This window comes from Homalodisca vitripennis, chromosome 7, assembly GCF_021130785.1.
Source record: "Homalodisca vitripennis isolate AUS2020 chromosome 7, UT_GWSS_2.1, whole genome shotgun sequence".
NCBI classification, from domain to species: Eukaryota; Metazoa; Arthropoda; class Insecta; order Hemiptera; family Cicadellidae; genus Homalodisca; species Homalodisca vitripennis.
The window spans coordinates 18,746,552-18,769,679 of NC_060213.1; the positions used below are offsets into that span (position 1 = coordinate 18,746,552).

Below are 23,128 nucleotides of genomic sequence, written 5' to 3' on the forward strand. Positions count from 1 at the left end.
CTAGGAAGGGGTTTGTCAGTCTTTTTTTATAAATTATGTAGGAATTGAGTACCATGCGCCCAAAGATATTAAAAGTAACTTTCCTCCAAAATCGGAGTGCTTTCCTCTCATCCAGGTATGAATTTAACATTTGGTCCCCCTCCATCAACCCCTCCCATAAAATCATTATATCTCCTTATGACTTTTGGCTTATTAGTAGTTTTGATGTGATTTCCAAATTTTTTGCTCCTTTTTTCATCTTCAACTGTGCCATCTGTAGTTTAAAACTAATACTTGTTTTGTCTGGGACTGCTTTTCTCTGAATGCTAATAAAGTCATCTCATTTTTTTTTTGAAGTACTTCTTTTCTCCACTTTGAACTTAGGTTTTACTGAAATCAGGAAGTCCTTTGCGGGTTTATACGCATGGTACCCGTCAAAAAATGTACATTTACTGTAAAGATATTTAGCAAGCTTTAGAGAAGTAAAGAAATTATCACAGAAAATGTGATAGCCTTTATTTAATAGGCCAGCCATCTCCAAAAGCCTTTTCACAACAAAATAGCCCAATCCATTAGATTTTAATTTCATCTTTGTCACTGCCATTCGCCCCTTTATAGACAAAGAAATTCAAGCAGTAGTGGGTGACCGAGTCACATAGCATCCAAAGCTTTATTCCCCACCGATGTCGCTTCTTTGGTAAGTACTGCCTCAGCTGACTGTGCGATTTGGAACTTATAATACTCTCGTCAATCGCAAGGTTCTGACCGGGAGAAAAAATGAAAATTTGAAAAACCCTATTTACATGGTCAATCAGTGGTTTGAACCGAGCGCACGCATCATAATCTGGCTCACCTGGTTTTGCAAGCGGAACTGTGTCAACCATATGCAAAAATCTCAATATTGCTTGAAAAATCTATTTCTGGTAAACATTCTTGGGAACCAGGGAATGAATTGACTAGAACTGGTCCACCAGTAGCTGTAAATAGTTGGCTGTTTTTTTATGCCCATATTTATTAGTACTGCTAAAAAGGCCTGCATCTCTAAGAGAGACACAGGTTTCCAGGAGTTTGCCCGGCTGTGTGTGGTTTCAATTGACTTTTATTTATATATTCTGTGGCATACTTATTGGTATATTTTACAAATGTTTTCTAGGAGGGCTGTTGTAAAAAAAAAGTTTGAAATAATTGACGGGGAGGAGTTACGAGGAGGAGCATGTTTTGGACCCGTTAGCTCATCAAATTGAACAAACTGATGGCAAAAACCAATATTCCCATCCATTTCCACCTCATCCCAATCCCATACCATCCTCAGAATCTGAAGAGGAGGTTTCAGACAATTGATATAGGCCTACATTACGTGGCCGACCTCTTGGCCTTGTTTGTAGGTTAGGCCTAGGTCTAGGGAGACTTTTCAAAGTCAAGTCCTATGTCTGGGGCATCATCCTCAGATGACAAATGATCATTTGCTCTAAATAACAAGTTATCTAGTCTAGGCCTACTAGTATTTGAAGTTGAAGGCAACTCAGGGTGATAATCCGGGTCACTGTCTGTGTTCTCATAACCTAAACTAGAAGACTCTTCACTTTCCGTTTCACTATCACTCACAACAACATCACTATTCGTCTCCTAACACTCTCCGTAAAGTGTTTTCACTAAGAGGTGATGCACTACGCTTCATTTTGTAAACATTTTACAACAATAAATGAAAACAACAACAAGTTAGCTCGGCGCAATCGGCGAAACTGCGTAGTTGGTTAGTAAACAACAGACGACAGCTGACTCAGACTAGCGACGTCCACAGCCACTTGTATTTTGTTTTATTTATAACACTAATGTAATGGAAATACATTCAACTGAATGTTTTTTTATTGGTTTATATCTTTATAAATACAATTATAACAAAATTAGGATTGTTTAGATATTTTTTGTATTTTTTACGAATATTTTAAACATGTCCGTGTAGTCGGACGCTGGCTCTTCTTGCACGTTTTACGTACGTCCGTGTAGTCGGACGCTGGCTCTTCTTGCACGTTTTATGAACGTCCGTGTAGTCGGACGTTGGCACTGAAAGGGTTAAATCACCAGGATCAGAGGTATTTGCAGGAAAATCTGTTTTCTCGGGAACCTGCATTTTTGTAGAAGCTATGACATAAGGAGAGGACTCAACACAGGATTCCAAAAACCGTGGGCTTGTGGTCAGTCATTCAGGAAAATCGGTTATTGTAGATGCTATCACTTTTGAAGAGGACTCTGTGATTGCAGACTGCGGACTGGTGGCCTGAATTTTTAGCCTAGGCTCTTGTAAAGGAGGAAACTCTTGAAGATCATCAAGTTGTATTTGGAAATTTTGGAAACCATGGACTCCACGTCGGTATTGTAGAGTAATTTATTTGCTTCATTTAGAGTTCTTCTTACAGAATCCAATGAATCGGTTTTCATTTTTAATTTAACAAAGTCAACCAGTAATTTGCCTATATGCTCCTTTCCGCGTTTATTCAAATGAAGTCCATGAGAAGTAAAATGTTTTCTCATTAGAATATAATTGAGTTTGAATAGGTAAAACTCAATGATATTCTTTGTCTTGGTAAAACTGAACTGTCTTTTGCAGTTCCAAATTAGCAAAATATATCCAGTTGTTCAGCTGTGATGTATCGTAACCATAAGGCATTTCACAGATGACATGACAATGTTAGTTAGTACATTCAAAGAGAGAAGGTGGTCAATAGCTTGATTAAGAGAATGTTTTCCTTTCTTACTACAGACATCAAACTAGATTCAAAATCAAACCACATAAATCCTACAAAATGGAGTAGGAAATTGGAATGAATAAAGTAAGTGTAATTTAGTACATTCTGAATTAGAATTTGAGTGAGCTCATATGCTTTTTTACTGCATCCAAAACGTCAAAATAAAGACATTTTGACCGATAGCTTTTGGAATCAAAGCCCATCAAAATTTGTAAGATGTTTATTACAAAATAATTAGATTTAACATATCTAGTTATGAATTTAAACATACTCCCTATATGGAACTGGAACACTAAGGCAGCGTGATATTCTGAACATTACAAAGTTATTTCTTCAGTTTACTTGGTACTGAGTCACCTTGATTTGGCTCATTTTTTACCTGAGTAATTTTTTATTTGAATAATCTGAAGTGCAGGAAACAATCTAGTGAATATGATGGAAACTACAACAAAATAAATATATCAAGCCACTCAGTATTTTTGCACTTCCAATTATCCAGTGCTTTGATATTACATGAAACAACTCTGTATTGATGGGAAAAATACTTTCGTCTTCGTTGAACAAAACAACCATCCCTCCCTCCCATCACCAGATGTGCTGCAGCTACATTACGTGTCGATGTCGATTTTCCCCTCAGTTTGTCACATTCTCTGATGCGAAAAGTAGGTATATATACTGTACAGCCTTGTGATCTGTGGTTCTCCTAACAACTACGAACCTAAAGTAGCTTAAATTACTTTTCACGTACATCTTGTCCTGATGTAATTATTTTACTTTAGAGATTTCACTGCTGTTTATTGATTTGTGCTTGCTTAGTTTTATGAATTAGATTTTTTGACATTTGAGGAAGATGATGATGATTCCAATTCTTAAAGCACAGTATTCTATTCTTGTAACGTATAACTGTAGCAAATGCTAGAAATCCTGTTATCCTTTCAATAAGGAATTGTTAAATAATTATCACTTTCCTGAAAACATCACAACCTTATGGTATAGTACAGCTTCTGTAACAAGTGTACCATTACGCTGCTGTTCAAATCTATTAATATATAATATTGTTGAGGAAGACTATTTAAATACTCCTGGTATGCTGCATCATTATGTAGTGTTACAAATAATTAATTGATAATAATTTAGATGTTCACTGATCACCACGTTGATTACACCAATTATGCTGTGGTACAAATATATTAGTCATAATTTAAAAAATTAAGTTCTAAGCTCTATAGTGAACGACTGAGTGCACCATAATGGGTACAATCAGTTATAAAATGAAAAATAATGTGGGCGAAAAGCACTTGTCAAATAAATGTATGAACTGAAAAACAAACGTTAGTACTATTTTAATTCTAATAAACTACATGGACGGTAAGCTAGGAGATAGTATATCTATTTCATATGCTGTGCCATTTGATGAAGTTGAAATATGAAGTAATAAATTACTTGAATAAGAAAAAAAAGGTTTCTACTACTTAATTAACTGTAATACTTGAGGTGATCACTGATGCATACATAATTTTGTACAACAGCTTAATTATACATTAATTAAACCATTGAGCAAGATAGTTACAATTAATTGTCATAACCTTGAAGATATTGACTGTGGCTGCTCTTATCATGGTTTAACCATGAGATAATTATGTTCATTTTTATTTGTAGAGAAAGAAATAATCCAACTTTATTAAGTAAATTAATTAAGTTCTATCCAACATTATAAATTCCTCTAATTTATTTATTATTCAGTGAGTGTTCATTCCACTTAATATTCAAGATTGGTTAAATCTTCTGTATATTTATATTTATTATATTAATATTTATAAAATAATTTTGTAAAACAGATTTTTTCATACTGTTATTAAATTATTTAGTCTTATGTTGGATGAAAATATTTACATAATTACTGAGACTTCAATAATTCTACTGAATGATTAAAAAAATTTTAAATTTTGAATTAATTTTATTCTTTCAGGACGATCCTAATCACTGATAACATACATCCCCCTGAACTTATATATGATGCAGTGAGAGCACAACCGCTAATGTTTCAACACCATTATCTCTTAATTTCGACTCTCTGGAGGGGAGAATATGAATTTTCCAACTCTATACCTTGCACATGTGCTGAAAGCAGAATTCGGGCATAAAACCCCAAAGTCTGTTGTTAAATTCAGCTTTTATAAGCCAATTTGTGTAAAAGATGTTCCTTCCTTGTTTGATAGGACAAACCAAGAATCAAGAAGTTTATTGCAACAAAACATTTCACAGATTTTACAACTTCAGATGTTGTGTGAACAGGTTGCTTGTCAATAATAAATACTAAATCTGTAATTACAATTACATCAGAATAAAACTTACATTACATTAAAATATTACAAACATAAAAACATGTGATCGTAAAGACTGTCATGTAAAAAACTCAGTTATTGCTATAGTAAGCTTTACTAATTAGTAGACTTTTAAACTGAGTTCTTAAAACAAGACATTTTAAGCTGTTTTAAATGAGGAAGGAAGCTTATTATAAAATTTAGTTCCCATATAACTTGGTGAACTTTCAAATAATGTTAATTTGTGTACAGGAAATTGCAGTCTATCTTTAAAAACGGGTGTTATACTGGTGCTCATGTTGCTTTATATTTCCTGAATTTAGACGATTATGAAATAAAAATTAAACAACTATAAATTATACAATGATGGAATTGTCAATATTTCTAAATCTGTAAATATTTTTTTACATGAGGTTCTTATATTCAAAAATAGCATGGTTCTTATGTATCTCTTTTGAATTTTGAGGACAGAGATAATGCCAGAGCAGCTGCCCCATATTTGTATTCCATACTGTGCTAGTGAATAAAAAGCAAGAATAATAAACTATAAGCCTAGTCTTAATGTCTACCAACTCCCTTAATGTAAACATTTGGTAGCAAGCTGAACTCAGTTTTTTGTTTAAGACATCTATGTATGGTCTCCAGGACAAATTTTTATCAATAAGGAGCCCCAAAAATTTACTAAAATCTACAGCAGTCAGAGTTGTATTCTTGAAATTTATCTGAAAATTTGACAGGGTCTTGCTTTGCAATGTTTGGAATTTTACAATTTGAGTTTTATCACTATTTAGTACAAGCCCATTATATGTAAACCATTTTTCTAAATCTATGAGCGAATTAACAATTTCTGATTTAATATGTTGTCCTCGGTTACATTTTACTAGGGATGTAGTATCATCTGCATACAATATCAAATTATTTTTAACATTATAAGGCAGATCATTTATAAAAACAATAAACAATAAAGGACCCAAAATAGATCCTTGTGGTACACCACTACATATGTTTGCCCATGATGATGTATGTTTTATGCCATTATTGTTGAGTAATATTCTTTGCTTCCTATCAGTAAGGAATGATTGGAACCATTCCAAAGGGCTTACCTAAGATTCCATAAAATTTAAGTTTACTTACAAGTAATGAGTGATTTACACAGTCAAAGGCCTTGGATAGGTCACAGAAAATACCAGCAGTATCCTGCGACCCATCCAAGGCCTCTAGAATTTGCTCAATCATTTCAGATGCTGCCTCAATAGTGCTGTGGCCAGAGCGAAAGCCATACTGATTTTTTACAGAGGAAACCATTGTTTTCTAAATATGTACATAATTGCTTGTGGGCTATCTTTTCAAAGACTTTTGATATGCTAGGTAATATTGACACTGGCCTGTAGTTGTTAGGGTCTTGCCTTTCCCCTTTTTTAAAAACTGGTATTACATCTGCATATTTAAGTTGCGAGGGAAATTGACCGCACATGAAAGAGTGGTTAATAATTAAAGCCAGAGGTTGTGAGATGTAAAACGCAGAAGCCTTCAGCACTTGCACTGGGATCTCATCCCACGCAACGGATTTTGTGTTCCTCAGACTCATTATTACTCTATGGACTTCTTGTGCACTAACATTTTTAAAGACAAATGAGGCTTGCTTATTACAATTAAAGTTACTTAAAAGTTGAATCGCAGAGTTGATCTGTGGGTTTCCACTAATTTTATAGTAGTATTTACAAACATAATATTGAGGTGATGAGCAATGTGCTTAGTGTCTACACAAAATTTCATCTTTTATTTTGAGTCTTGTACAGTCTTGTTTTTAGTCGTACTAATACCTAACTCTGACTTCACTACATGCCACACAGCTTTACTTTTGTTTTTGGAATCACTGATATATTTACAGTTATACATTCTTTTTAGCAGCAGTACAAACTGTTTTTAAAAATGTGTTTGTAATCTTTTACATACTGAATAAAATTTACATCATTGCTAGATTTTGCTATTTTATGTAGTTCCCCTTTTTTTTTCTTACTTGACTCGATTATACCATTTGTGATCCATCTCTTGTTTTTTAAAATATTTTTAGATCCACATTTAGCTTTGACAGATTTATAAGGAAAGAAGATTCAAAACATGTCTTAAAACTGCTAAGAAAACTATTGAAATTCTCCTGCACAGTGCTTAATTGACAAACATTCCATGATGTATTACTAATACAGTCAACCATACCAGCAATATTCTGAGCTGTAAATATCTTTTTTCTAGTGGAACCTTTTTGTGCTGTAAAATCATTCTTACAATCAACTGATATTAATAAGGCTCTATGGTCAGATAAACCTAGCTCAATATTTAATAGTTTACTTTGCTTAACTCTATTACTGGTAATAATGTTGTCTATACATGACATAGTCTCCTTAGTTACTCTAGTTTGCATTTTAAAATTGTAATTATACCCATATGAAATCAGTAAATTTAAAAACCTATTTCGTAAATTGTAATCTCTGCATGACTTCCAAAATATCAATATTAAAGTCTGATGTTATATAAACCTGGTTTTCTTTTTAGATTCTCTTTTTTAGTGCCTTAAATAGTTTTTTCAAGTTTAATCAAAAAGCCATCTACATTGGACTTATTTGTGTTATGATAAATTGAAATAACACAAATAAATAAATAAACCACATGAGTGTGAGAGAGTCAAAGCTATTATTTATGGTTCTCGTGAGAAACACCTGACGTTAATTCACACACGAAACACGATGCAAAATAGTGTATACTTGCTCAGCCACAGCACGGCACCAGTTTTTCGTCTACCTCTGAGGCGTTGACTACGGCCTAGACTCCATTTCTCACCTACGTCACACAGGCAGTTTTGCTTCATTCCAAGAATACAATATTACCTTCTGATAATTTTACTTTATTATAGAAGGTCGGGTGGATAACTGTATTGAAGGAGGGTTTCAAAAAATGTCAGATTACGTTTCCAGAAGACATTTCGAAGAGCAGGAGAAATATGTAGCTTGACAAATGGCTGTCTCATCAAGTGCCTTCATCCAAAATCCAATTGCTAAAGAAATAATAAAATGTTGCTATTGCTCTATATAATTACCCTATCATGAAGCAGCTGAGATTGGCATGTACTAATAAACAGGATGGAATCGGCCCCCTTGTTAAGTGTAGGTCTACTGTTTTTCCTATATTTTGTTTTATCTTTATACAACTTATTAAAAAAAATATATATACAAGCACGCCACACTTCAGGTCAAAAATAGAATCATCGAATGTTAGTACGATAAATTAAAACATTATGCTCTCCATGCCAAAGGCCTAAGCTTCATGCATTGCTGTATATTTCTTACTTGGTTCAGTGAAAATGATCACAAATTTAGTAACTCTACTGTATACTTTTATTTTTGTAGCAATACAAATTATTCTTCGTTTTCATTAAAAAGATTCTATCTAAAATTCCTTTCTAAAATTTGTTGGAGATTGGAATAGATAGCATATTTTATACAGAATTTTTCTAATTAAGCTACAAGTACATTTTGTTACAAAATGTATTTAGGTCATTTGTATACTTGGTTTCAATCAAAATTGAATTCCCTGACATTTGAAGATTGCCAGATACTCTAGTTCACTATAAATCAGAGGATTTAACTCGTAACACAGTAAAACAAAATTTGTTTAACTTTAAAATATAATTTAATGAATTGTAGTTCAAACTGTATTGGCTAATTACAAAGAATCAGCAAATAATCAATTCCTATCAAAGTTTAACCCTCCATCTGTTAGACGACTAGTGACTAGTCGCTAAAAAAATGTTTTCCAATGTTGAACGACTAGAATACAAAGCAGAAAAAGATCATCTGCTTTAAACATCTGTTCGTTGATGTATGTTGCGAAGAAAGACGTTCGATGCAATCATTGTTTGTGACATTTCTGCAATGTTAGATGACTAGAGAAACTAGTCGATAGTATTTTTTTGTTTCTCTTAAATTATTAGAGTTGTGTTAGTATCAAACGACGTAAAACTTTTCCTTGTGAAATTTACCATCATGTGGTATAGATATCTTCAAGGAATAAGTAAATTATAAGTGTTTATTTTGTGATCAAACTTTATAATTTTGAGAGCACTATAACCGCCATATTGATGCACTGGGATTACTCATTGTGTATTCCACAATTTTTATTTGTGAATTCTAAACTTGTACATATAAACTATACCGTGAACAATGGTTTATTGGCGATTCATTTATTGTACAATAATTTAGTGACATTCACATATCTTTAGGCTAGATTTTGATTAAAAAATCGTTATACTTAGGCCTACGCTTAGATTACAAATACTGTTTATTTCATTAATTTTTATTTATTCAACACTATGAGTGACCTAGTAAATAGGACAGGTGAATTTAAACAATTATTATTAGACAATAGTTTTTGTTATAATAAAATTGCTTCATTTTAAGCATTTTCTGGCAGTATATTGTGTTTTTTGCAATTTTTATTTCTTGAAAAACACTTCTTAGGATATGTCACAAACATTTTTAGATATAAAAGTACAACAAAAAGACCACTAAAATATATTTTTATTTTTACAACTTTTACGCTCTACAACAAAGAAAAGGTCTCAAAATATAATAAGTATACCGAAAATACCTAAAAATGTTAGAATGTGCATATGACATTTTTAGTAAAAACACAACATTTTTTGACATTTTTAGTAAAAAACACAACATTTTACTATTTACCAAAAACAATTTACAAATTTTTGAGAAAATGAATTTTTTATGTTTTTAATAAACAACCTTTTTAAGACTTTTTGTATATTTCAAAAAAGTAATAAAACAAATTATTTCTGAGACTTTACTATAGAATATTTTTGTTTTACTTTTCATTTTTTGTCACTTATAATGAAACATAAAAATCTAGATTTAAATTTAAAAAATTAATCCAACAGCATATAAATGTTCCTTGTTTCATATTAAAAAATACAAAATATAATAGTGTATACTTTACTTCAATAATAAACATTCTACATAGATTTGAATGAAGGTGTGCACAACTAGCAAAATAGTGCCTGCCATTATAGGAATTTCAACAGCCAGATCCAGGGTTAAGGGATTTGATCTAAATCTGGAAAGTGTACTCACCCACTTGAACAAGTTTAGCCAAAGCCATGTGCGTCTTTGTTGGCACCGCATCGTTGAACGAAATATTCATATCTGGTTTTTCTCCTTTGGCTTCCAAGGTCCACACACCTTTTGGGCCTCTGTATAAACATAAAAGTTAGTAGCAAGTAGTCAAATATTAAAGTAAGAATTCAAGCTTATATGATCAGTATAATAATAATATGCCAATAGTTTGTAAAACTTTAGGTTAAACAGTTTATAAGTGAAAAAGCAGTAGAAATTAGCCTACCTAAAAAAAGTGAAGATACTGTTGTTGAAAAAATTGCAGACTAAAGAGGTGGAAAAGTGGTATTGAAAAGTACATCATGGACGAGTACAATATTGTTCTACCATTTTAGAAAGTTTTGGAACAAAGATATATCCCTAAAGTTTTATAGCTTAGGTTCATTACTTTTATATGGAAACTTTGATGTATTTAGCTTTGAAGGTAACATTCCTTATAGGAAAGACTTGTTTATTGTGTTAGTTAATGGGTGACATAACTAAAAACTGCATGTTTTAAGCATTCTTGATATAACTTCATCCACTTTGACTGAGGAAGAAATTTTTAACAACTGTATTATTTTTGGCGCCCTTTGGGTAGGCCAAAGATAAGATGGTGCGATCAAGTGGTCGAAGATGTGACCCGGTGTGGAGGGTCTGTGGATCTGGCGGAAGACAGGGTGGCGTGGAAGAGGCTCATAGACGAGGCAAAGAATCGACTGAGATTTGTTATGCCCCGGCAGTAAAGTAAAGTAAAGTATTATTTTAAACAGGTCTTCTAGATTTGTGATTCATTTAATAGTTCTGTTATGAGAGTTGTTAATTTTGAAAATTTCTTCAGCAATTGTGAATCATAAAATATTTATTGTATTTGGAATAAAAATATATATAACAAATTGTAAGGTACAAAAAATAGGTTTAATAGTGTTATAAATTGCAGATTTTGTTTCCAAATGTTAATTCCTTTCCCATATTTACATTAAGGTACTGTTAATTCACTGTAAGAAATTTAAATTAGATATATTTAATGGTTATTGAGAAAAAATATACTAAGTTAAATTATACATTGCTGATATAGGGTATGCCATGTCTCCTTTTCTTTTTAACCATTAGCCACTCAATATTCCTGCACCTAACCTCCTTGTACAAATCAAATTAAATATGAAAAAAAATACAAGGGTTTAGCAAAACTCACAAAAAATTAATTTTAATTTATATTTGGTTGGCAGAGCAATTGTTTTGAGCTAATGAAACAGGCTGTATTATACTGTAATTTATAAGCATCTGAAGCATATAATTTTTTTTAATTTCTAGAATTATTAAAAATTGTAATTTATTTTGAAAACATAAAATGTTTTTAGTTCAAAAAATCAATACAAGCCATGATATTTGGTGTAGTTTTGTAGAATATTTCATTCTTTCCGTGGAAAATTTTATTTCATTCATTTATTTTTATTTTTTTCCAATTTTAGACAGATTTTTAAAAAACGCAACATTTGAGTTCTTCAACAAATCTTACCAAACACGTAAAAAAAAGCAAAGGTTTGGCAACTCATAAAAATTATAATTTATCGTGATTTGGTTGACGAGCAACAGTTTTTTAGCTAATGATACAGGCTCTAATATAATCTAATTTTTGAAAAACACAAACAAACTCATTTGAAGGCTCTTCCATTCAAATTACACCACCGTAATAACAACATAACAGAAAGGACGTCAACCAGTACTGTATTTGTTCAATAAAACCATACATTATACTGCAGAAACAATGTGTATCAGAAGCATTCAAAAATAAAATACAAAGTTTTACTAAATAAAACACTGATCAATTGTTTTACTGAAATATAACATTGCCGACAATTCAATTACGTAACTGGTTGGACAAAGTAACAAAATTTAGTATTTGAACTTGATTCACATTGTTTTTCTGGGATCAATACATATTTATATGTGGGCCTATAGTACTTGTTCTTTGTTTAATTTTAATACATAAACTTTATTATTTAAGTCCAAAACTAATGTTTAAACAAATATTTAATAACATGTGCAATCATCACAGTACCACCTCTTGATCGTCGTTTTGGTACTACGTCGGCCGTCACGAGACGCTACCGTGATAAGTAATTAATGGCATAACTCCACTACTTTTTTAATAAAATACATCCCTCTCTTTTATCTTATGATTCTTTTTCTAATTTATAGTACGGATTATGGTGTATAGAAAATAAACTCACGACGAACGTGCTAATAGTGTATTTGACGTAATTTTACCTGAAGTCTGGAATGCCAGCTGAAGTACTGATCCCTGCTCCTGTATGGATTACCACATGGTTTGATTCTTGAATCCAAGCTGCAAGTGTTGCAACCTTCTCTGCTACTTCTTCCTTACTATCGAATTTCTAAAACAATTTATCAAACTTGAGTTGTAGGTTTATTAGAGTGGCCTTGAAATCAAATCAAATCTCTCTTTATTGTCGTAAGGCAGTTACATGCACTGACAACGTCAAAATTATGTACCAACAGGTTTTGTCAATCACAAAATGATAAATCTGAATGGTCCAACACAATTTGTTAGATCAGAAAATTATTAAAAAGAAGATTTTGTTGTATTTAACTTAAATGAGGCCAAAATTTGCTATAAAGGATTACCTGAGGCTGAAAAAAGAACCTAAAACTAAGAGTAATCTTAAGAGTATTACCAGCAATTTAAAGATAATTTTGATTAAGTTATACATTGCTTTTTTAGCAAAGTTTAGATACCTGCTATTGCACACCTATTATCTTTATTCATAACTAGCTGACCCGGTGAACTTCGTTTCAATTACCTCTTGGCCATGTCGCTACCTTTCTTAACATATTTACATATGTACTTTATCGATTTGACAGAGTTACAAAATTCCACATTGATGTTAGTTTCAAAAGTTTTGGACAATATTGGCGAGTACGACACAATCCAACGATTGTCTACATCAAAATTTTGTCATTTTATCTTTACAATTACAGATTGCCCACCGTCCTCAACTGATTACCGACAATACAACGGGTAACCATCATTTCACGAGATGGTTTCAGCAATTAATGCTCTAGGGTATCGCTTAGAACACTTGCCGTCGACCATACAGGGTGAGTTCTTGTTGAAAACTCTGCAAGGTCCATGAATCATATGTTTACTTACTACTGCATGCAATTTTGGGTCAAGTGTTTCATCGGGAATCTAGGCTGAAATTATGGAATCAATGTCTTCTGGCCTTAATTTAGCAACTAACCAAACTAATATGTGCGCATGTGGCAGACCACGCTTTTGCCACTCAACAGAGTACATCCAACAACGTACTTGGCCATACACACAATGCTTTATAATGAAATTCATTAATGATTTTAATTTTTGCTTAAACACTCTGGCAGTGATGTCATGCCTATCAACTGGTGTTTGGCCGTGTAGCAATTCTTTCTTAATTTCCATCCATTGTGGGTTACAGGTGAATGTAATAAATAGGTCTGGACGGCCATATTTTCTAACATACGACATTGCATCTTGCGCGTATTCGTGCATGTGGCGCGGGCTTCCAATGTAAATGGCCGGCAAAATTGTCATTTTCCCCTCATTTTCTGCATTAGCATCGGCATTAATAGCATCACGAAGATGAATGTACTCTTCAGATCGAAGCTGCTGTTGGTTTAGACGGATGTACGTCAATCGTTCGGTCTCAATTTTGACATACATGTCAACTGCAAACTGATGAAGACACATCAAAATGTGATTTACTTCACCTTCACGGATCATGAATCTGTATAAATAAAAATTCATAACACTGACTTTTCTGTTGGTTTCAGCACCTGGAATCAAAAATGATAAACAAAGACATTTTTGCATACATTAAATACAACACATTTATTGTCAAAATTATCATCATTATCATATCGGACAAAAGGCAATCGATATAGGTAAAAATACAGGTAATCAATTTAAAGCTTTCTGGTAAACTATATTTTTGTCTTTTTTGCGGTGCATAAATATATAAAGATATACTTTACCATGTGTAACAAAAATCTTCGACATAAAATATTGGGTGCTATCAGGCCCAAACACGACAGTAAGTACTTTATTTGCCATCAATAAACACATATCTTCTATCGTGATCAATGTCTCATTGTAAATTTCCGCATTAATTAGTAGTGTAGGATTCGAAGTTTAACATCGCACACGATGTAGCGCATCCTCAGACATGTCACCTTATATTTCATCCACAAATCCTCCGGATTCGAAGGGAAACATGTGGGTATTATAATCGCAAACAATGTTCGAATTTGATGTGTTGATGAAGATATGATGGGATCCTTGAGCGTATTATCCCAATGTAAATCATCCTCGAGTAACTGTAATACTTGGCACGCCTCACGGTAAGTAGCACACAGATGTCCATCAACTGTTCTCAATTGTTGAAACGATGTCGGACCACGAACATTCACCAATAACAATCTTAGATAATAAAATTCAGCGTTATTTGGATGTACTGTATTTGTCAGCACTATAATCGATTTCTGGATCGTAGGAGAATGCTGCTCGTTCCAGGTTCACAGGAGCATTGCGTTTGCAGAATCGGTCAATTTCCTTTTCCCGGGCTCGCTGCTGTTGTGATCGATGTGCCCGAACTCGTTGCATTCTTTGTCTATCCGATTCTGATTTACTGTAGAACGCAAATGTGCCATACCAATACGACTGTTATCATTATCAGTCTCTTGCTGGTCATCAGTGCGATTAGCGCGTGAGGTAGCTCGCCGCACATTCGATCTACTTCGACGACCTATGTTAGGTCGTTTCTTCTCGGCATTGTAAGCAGTATCTAATATTAATGTTTTCTTGCACTAATAATGTTAACCTATAATGGCGACAGCTTTTTTATCCAACATTGCATGCAGTAGTAAGTAAACATATGATACTGAGACACTTCGTCATTTGTATTTGTTACAGCTGTTTAACTAATTATGGATACATGAACATCAATCAAACGTTTGACAGGTAAGAACAGTTTGTATGGGAAAATCAAATTGTCGTTTTTAGTATTTTCCTTGCAATTTTGGTTATATTTTCTCATCGTTTAAACCTTCCTTGGACTTCCACGAACATTTCAAGACCAAAATTAGCCAAATCGGTTCAGCCGTTCTCGAGTTTTAGCGAGACTAACGAACGGAAATTCATTTTTATTTATATAGATAGCCTATTTGTGGCTAACTTAGAGGGAGCAATGTCGAATTTCTCAGTAATATCCATTGTGTCCTATTCTGGATTGTTTTAACAAATTAAAACATTACACAAAAATTCCACTTGAAGAGATTTCCTTGAGATTTTGTCCCCAATTCCCTGAGGACTACAGTGACATTTTTATTTAGTTTTTTAAGGTTTTTCCTCAATTTTTTTAATCAATATTGTTATTCTAGACTTATTAAGTACTTACAATTTGAAAGATCAACAAAACGTGAGATGTGATCTTGAAAACCACTACCAAACATGAATTTGGCAGAGTACGGATAAGTGAACCCGGTTTTTATACTTCTTATTACAATCATAGATGCTTTATATATTGAACTAGCGGGCCCGGCGCGCTTTGCTGCGCATTTCAATAATTTTTTGCAAAAGTTGCCCGCGGCTTCGCACGCAATTTCCCGTTGAAAACAGTACACTATATTCACTTATTCTTTTTCTATCACATTCTAAACATTGCTGAGATAATTGATAGTCGTTCCATCGTGAGCCTCTTGGGCGTATTATGAAGGTATGTACCATATTCCTGCCTCTATCTAGCTGTTACCCACGGCTTCGCACGCAAATCTTAAGAACCGAAGTCCTTATATTACTTAGTAAATTTTTTTTTTTACTATAATAAATTTTAGATTAAATTAGTTATATCTCCGATGCCACGATTGAGCTTGCTTTGTTGTCTCGATCGAGAGAATATGTACACACGGAGTTTTGAGAACCATACTTCTGTCAAAAAAAACAACTAAGGTTGATTTTATAACATTCTTTATATTTGTAGCCAACGTAAGATAGTAATTATGATATCTGCATTACTCTTCTGATCAAGCATGAGCATGGTTTATATTAAATAAATATTGCAGTTAAAGGTGAATTTTTACGTCAAATTTGAATTGTATTATCTGGATAGTAAAGTCTATGTTTAACAGTGATTGCAAAAACAGTTTAAACAAAATTTGTCGTTTCTCTTAAGCTACTCTATGCTTTAAAACTATAAGTGTAATATATGTTTACAAAGAACAGCTGATTAAAAATTTGAAAAGACGTTAACATATGTTTGCTGCAATGCATTTCTTATGGGTATTTCTGTAACCAGTGGGGCGGAATCCTGAATCGGGAAAGGGATGAGCATAGCTTATAAACCTTCTCCGTGGAAAAATACATATACGTACAAATTTTCATCATGATCGGTCCAATAGTTCACGATTCCATAAAGGACAAACATACAAACATTCATTTTTATATATATAGATAACAGAACTATCAACGTATACTAAAATAAAGTCACATGTTTAAAATTAATAAAAATAGTTTAACACTTTTACTCCCTATATATACGCTCTCTACTCTTTCGCTTATTACATAATAATGTTTCAGCTGATTTTGATTTAATTCATTTTAATGTACTCTGGACAATATGAGCTTTCCTAATATTTGATTAGGTATATCTTATATCATATGATGGTATTTATTTACAATACCGTGACCATGAAAAATGGACTTTTTTTCATGGGTTGGGCATTTATAGCCAAGTATTATTATCACAGGTGCATATAAACTGGTGGGAAAGTATATTATTGTATTATATTGATGCCTTTCAGGGATTATTGCGTTAAGTATGGAAAATAACCGACAAAATTTTGTCGAACAACACTTGGAGGGTTAAGGATCAGGGGCATCACGTTATCTGGGATTCGACTTTTGCAAGCTCGAGTTAATTTTTTTTCTAAAAGAGCAAGCAGTGCGCAGCACTGCGCAGCGGGCAGGCATCGTTGACAGGATTAATGTACTAGTCAGCATCATTTCAGTAAAATTGCCAGAGGTACTGTCAAAAACAGAGTTTTCAGAGGATTTCAAAAATTCGTAACTCCTTTGATTTTCGTTGCCGACGAATTTTTTCTTCACTATTGTTTTCAGGAAAAATTGTAGTTTTCAGGAAAAAAAAAATGAACATACCTTTCCATGGTCACGTTATTGTAAATTGATACCCATATGATTTATAACTTACAAAACAAATTGTAATTATTTTTTTCCAAATGTTTGTTTTGTACCTTTACAGTAAAAAGGCGAATAAATATTTCAAATGGTCGAATTATTTTTTTTTTTAACTTCCTGAAGTTCTTCTTAGTTAAATGTAAAACAGTATTATATAAATACTTTGTGGTAAAAAGAACAAACTTTAGTACTTTATAACACTTCTAAGTTAATATTGTTTTGTATTAATAAATAAATAAAAATAAAAAATTGGTAATTATCATATTAACGGCCGGGGCGGAAAAATACGAGTTTTTCGTTAAAAACTTATTGGAATCGTCATATAGAAAAAAAAGTATAAGGTTTGATGGGGTGGAAATGAGAAATAACGAAGTTCTAGAAAATGAAAAATTAAATAACTTTTCAGTAATATCTCCATGTTCTACATCCACGTCTAGCGTCACGTGACCTTTTGTGGCCAATGATTGAACCTCGTGATGACGTCATCGGTTGCGCCGCCATCTTTGCAAACGTAAATGAAAAATAATAAAGAAATGAGCAGAATTTTGATCAAAATAAATAACGTTTTTCTTAATTTCGAGAAAAAAATTAATTACGAGTGCCTCCGGCCATCAGTGCCTTCGGTGCTGCCCCGCGCTGATGTCAATAAAAGAAAAACATCCCTCGAGATAGTAGACCTACCTATCAGTAAAATATAAAATACTAGAGGGGCTGATCAAAAATATAAATTGAAATTTAATGCAAAGGCAATTATGTAAAGTTAAAAAACTAAATAAATCATGAAAAACTCAAATATATAGATGGATCAGAGAACACATACCATTAGTGTGTTGGTGGATACAGCTGAGCAGCAGCAACAAAAAATTCGTCTATCACAACGAAACGACAAAGTCTCCCGGTTTAAAAACACCACTCGACTGCACGACGAACACATACGGTACACTCATTTTTAAAAATTCCATGTTCAATTAAAAAAGAGATAATTTCGTTTAGGTTAAAACGTAAACTCTTTACGTGCCCTACGAAACACTCCGACACACAATTCACTAGGGTTGGTTGAACTAGTGGATGGTTGATTCATCATTGTAAACGCACTCACTCAATCCGACCTACTGAACACGATATCTTGTGTAGAACTGACCCATGCCCCGGAGAACTCAGATAACAGGTACGTTATCAGGCTGCTATCAGTCCCGGCCGCAGATAATATTCAAGTAAACAGATTATCCAGACACAGCACACAAACTGAACATTAAAACATTAGGAACTTAACCACTTATCAATATACCCCCTAAAATCATGTTATTTGTCATTTGCACCCCATAGTACTATATATATTTTTTGTTCAGGAGGGTGAGCAGAATACGTTGGTAACGTCAAATTCGTGATTTGCCGCCCCGGCGTTTAATCTTACTGGTACGAAAAAATTAAGTATTTAAAAACGTATTACAGCCAACATCTACAGCCTGGCAATCGACGTAACTACTCGTACAGATATTGTTGGCGGTTGACGCACCAAATGTGGCTTGCGGCCTGGCGGTAAAAGGGTTAAACAATTACGTAATGTCATAAATAATAAAGAAAATGTAACAACAAAACAAAAATCTTAAACCTAGAAAGACACAGTGTATCATCTTTAAATGTTATTTTGTTTAGTTTTCTAAAGTTAGCCTAACTACCTTTTTAATTAAAAGAAGTCACTTAAAGAAAAAATTGTGTTTAGAATATGAAAATGTGTATACAGTTGATATAGATGATTTAGTACAAATTAATTACTATTGGTTGATTATATCATTGTGTATAATAATTAAATTTCCTTTGATAATTTCAATATAAAAAACTAGATCGATAATCATACTTTATCCCATTAATTTTGTAATATACTTCAATAGTAACAAAAATGTAATTATCTATCCAATAATAGCTCAAAATCACTAATTAATTACACTTTCTAATTATAAAACCCTAGCAATGTAGTTTTAAACATAAAACTAAATGATTTGTAAATACTTAGTTAAGTTATGTTTTTGTATTTCAAAATACAGTTGTAAAGTATTTAATTGTAATTAATTTACCTCATCAACACCTAAAACTCCCTTGTTTTCATATGGAGAAAGGCCATCGGCGTAATTACAAGACATTATGAACTTTCAATATAGGCCTCAGTGACTTTCGTGAACTCAACACAGTACAGCTGAAATCGCAGGACAGAGAAAGAATCTAATATTCCCTGAAAATACAAAATTATTGCTGTAACCAATTCACATTGTTATTGTTTATTTTAAACAAATTTCTGACAACTAGTGCTTGGAGTTGAAGTAGCCGACTCGACTTGTTGTTTATTCGACTAGTGTCAAAAGTAGTTGAAGTCGACGATTAATCGATTCATTTAAACACTAGTCGACTAATCGACTAGATCACCGTGAAAGTTATCGTCACTTCGTCATCCACACCGAGAAATTAACGACCACAAGGTATTCTGTGTGTAGAAACAGTATTAAAGTTCTCAATGCAAGGATACTTTAAATAGCTTCAGATTTTAACTGACCGATTTCTGTTCCATTCTCCAATATCCAAAACTAATACTAATAACTGAATTACACTAATACAACCCATATATATTAAAAGTCTACCAAGGCAGTCTCATGTCCGATTTGCGTGAGAGCAGTGTTTAATCCGGAGATGCGATAAGGGTGTGGGATGCTACGGCATTTCCAGCGCTGGTTTCATTGCGACTATTTGAGTATGTCTAAAACTAGATATCAGCGTATAAGTGGAAACTCCACGATAACATGGTTTTAAGGGCCCCATACACCTGCGGGTGTGGCTCGCGAGCCGGATCCGCTGATTATTCACCATACACCTACCTATCTTGTTCGCCCAGTTGCAGGCATGAGTTTTTCGAAGAAGGTTGCAGCTGCGGTCATAGTGTTAGATGAGCTAGGTGTATTGTATGAGCTATGTAAGAAGAAACGGAAGAAAAGGGTAATGTGGTCAAAGAATTGGTTACTAAATACTGTAGAAAGAGATTTAGTCACATGAATTTATGGAATTTTGTTAGGAATGATAGTCGCCAAGACTATCAGAACTATTTAAGGATGTCAGCTGAAAGTTTTAACATGTTATTGGACAAGGTTAAACCGCTTATAACAAAAAAAGACACTATACTGCGAAACGCTATATCACCAGAGGAACGCCTCACTGCTACTCTCCGTTTTCTGGCTACCGGTCTACATAATAAATGCTATCGGCAAATTTCGATACTCTTCAATAAATGTTGTTAAAAAATCAGGGCTCATAAATAACTTGGAGTCAGCCATGTTAACTCAAAACAAACAAAACACCTTACCCTTGGCGGAACGAGTGGTGCGTAACGTTTGGCCTACAGTAGTGAAAACGGAATGAACAGATTTTTCGGTGGTGGGGGCACGAATCCGATCCGTAATGCGCCATACACTGGCGAACTGATACTCGAGCCGAGCCGCACGGCAAGCAGTGGCGGATCCGGCTCGGCTCGCCTGAATTTGACTCGGCTCGGCTCTTTATTGTCCATACACTGACGGATTTGGTCCATTTCTAGGTGAGTCGAGCCAGGCTGGCGAGCCAGACTCGCAGGTGTATGGGGCCGTTTACACTACAACTGATTACCTCGATTCGACTAATAGCCTCTTAAGCAAATATCTAATCAAATCGCTGCTGAAATTTCTAATATTGATGGTCTGTGTAGAAGGTCGATAAAATTGACGGCATTTCAGAGGATATTGATGAAATTAAGACGGAGATGACTTACGTTAGCTCTGGTTTGTCTGCCTTGGAATCTCGTGTTACTGGGATTGAAGAAATTCTATGTTTCTGTGCGTCATGGGTTCAGCCCGGGGGTGGCGATTCTTTTCTACTAGTCACTTGTTCGCCATTTAGTGGGAAATTCTCCCGTTGTTCGGTTTCCTTATATACTTTGTCCTATTAACAAACATTACTCGAACCAGAGGAAATTTATTAGTTACATTTGTAGTGCTGCAGAAAGCTCCTGCTCCTTGTTATAATACTGCAATCCTTCATCAAGCTCTGCTAGGTACGCTACTTATATCCTTGTTTCTATGATCTAGCTGTTATTGTATTGCATATATTTATTGTTGTTACTTCTCCATATATTTATATTTTTTATGGTTCCATTACTTTTTGTTACACTTATTGTTTGATAAATACTTTTTCACTTTTTGTGATGCCCTAGTGTTAGTTCCTGTTTTAATCTTGTTCTTGTTGTTACGTAGTCTGCGGCTTTTGTTGGTAGTTTTGTTGTTTGCTGTTATTGTTCTTATTTACCATTTAATGTATTTATTGGCTACCATTACAGTAATTAAGCCCTTCTTTTTTGTTTTACTTGTACAGTATATTTGTCATATACTAGTTCTAAGCCATACTGTTCTTTATTTATAATATTGTAAAGTATATTACCGTGGAAATAAACAAATACAATTCAAAAACTAGTTTTATTCCAAATAAATTTACTTATATTCCAACGGACAGTGTCATTCCTACTAATTTTATTACAAAAATAAAAACTAAATACACTTTAAACAACTTTTGTATTAAACAAATGTATTATTAGTATAGTTTATCAGTATTATATATTTAAATATACATCTTATAAGAATAATCATAACAACATACACTTTGTGTGAAGTTTGTTTGAGACGATGGAAGGGTTGTGAAGGAAATAGGAGTTTTCGGACATTTACCATCGTAAAAATAACGGTAAAAGTAGTGATAAAAACAATGATTTTTTTGTATCACTGAACTATGGCAAATGTCCGGGAAAAAATCATGTAATTTTACTAAAATGTCTTAATTAAATCTTATTAAAAATTGAGCGCTTGTGGTTAATAAACTCTTATTTGCCGAATTTTTGACTGACCATCTAAGCCCACTACCTCAATGAACATTTGCTCACAGGATCCATGTAAACTGTATTATAGCACACATATTGTGTTGAACGTCTGGGGGGCGGTGGATATCGTCTTATTTAAAGCATGCTCGTCGTGCCTTTGTAGTTTTACAAAAAATGTATTTTACATCATACCTTAACGTTGTATTAGGACAAGAAGAGACAATAGAATTTGTTATATTTACATGTCTTATATGCCAATCCTTCAGAAACAACCATTTATTAGTACCCCGGACAAAGTATAAAATAGCTTAAGTAAAGGCTTAGAATCATTCAATAGCGATTTATTTATTCTAGGAAATTAGTTGATTTTGTGATTTAAAAAAGTTGCACTACTGCAAAAAAACAACTACACATCACTGTCATCACGTTTTGAGTTTCTTCAAAATTGTATCCGCATCTTTTTGGATTGGAGGGTCTTATGACGTTTCTATTTTTACACTATCTAGAAATGTTGTTATCATAAATAACCCAAAAAAGCATAAACATACGTCTGAATAGCAGGAAAGAGATTATTTGTTTATAATAGTAAATATGAATAATAAACATGAAAGAACATTTGTGAACACTTATTTACACTAAATATCTATTCTATTTACAGAAAAGTTGGAAACAATACAGTATTGTTTAAACTTGCATATAATTACAAATCGGTGCATACTGAGGTTGTGTAGATTTTAGAGTTTGGCTTGCCTATTAACCGTAAAAAAAGCCCTTAATTT

At 33.3% G+C, this 23,128-nt stretch overlaps 1 protein-coding gene across 1 annotated transcript in view; it reads right to left on the reverse strand.

Annotated features, from left to right (window-relative positions):
• LOC124366950 (NAD-dependent protein deacetylase Sirt6-like) overlaps positions 1 to 19,787 on the reverse strand; it is a 52,632-nt gene extending 32,845 nt beyond the window's left edge. Inside the window, 3 exon segments of the mRNA XM_046823570.1 lie at positions 10,189 to 10,307; positions 12,481 to 12,608; positions 19,537 to 19,787. Coding sequence (XP_046679526.1) covers positions 10,189 to 10,307; positions 12,481 to 12,608; positions 19,537 to 19,602 — 313 coding nt within the window. The 5' untranslated portion in view covers positions 19,603 to 19,787.
• Between the last annotated feature and the right edge of the window lie 3,341 nt (positions 19,788 to 23,128).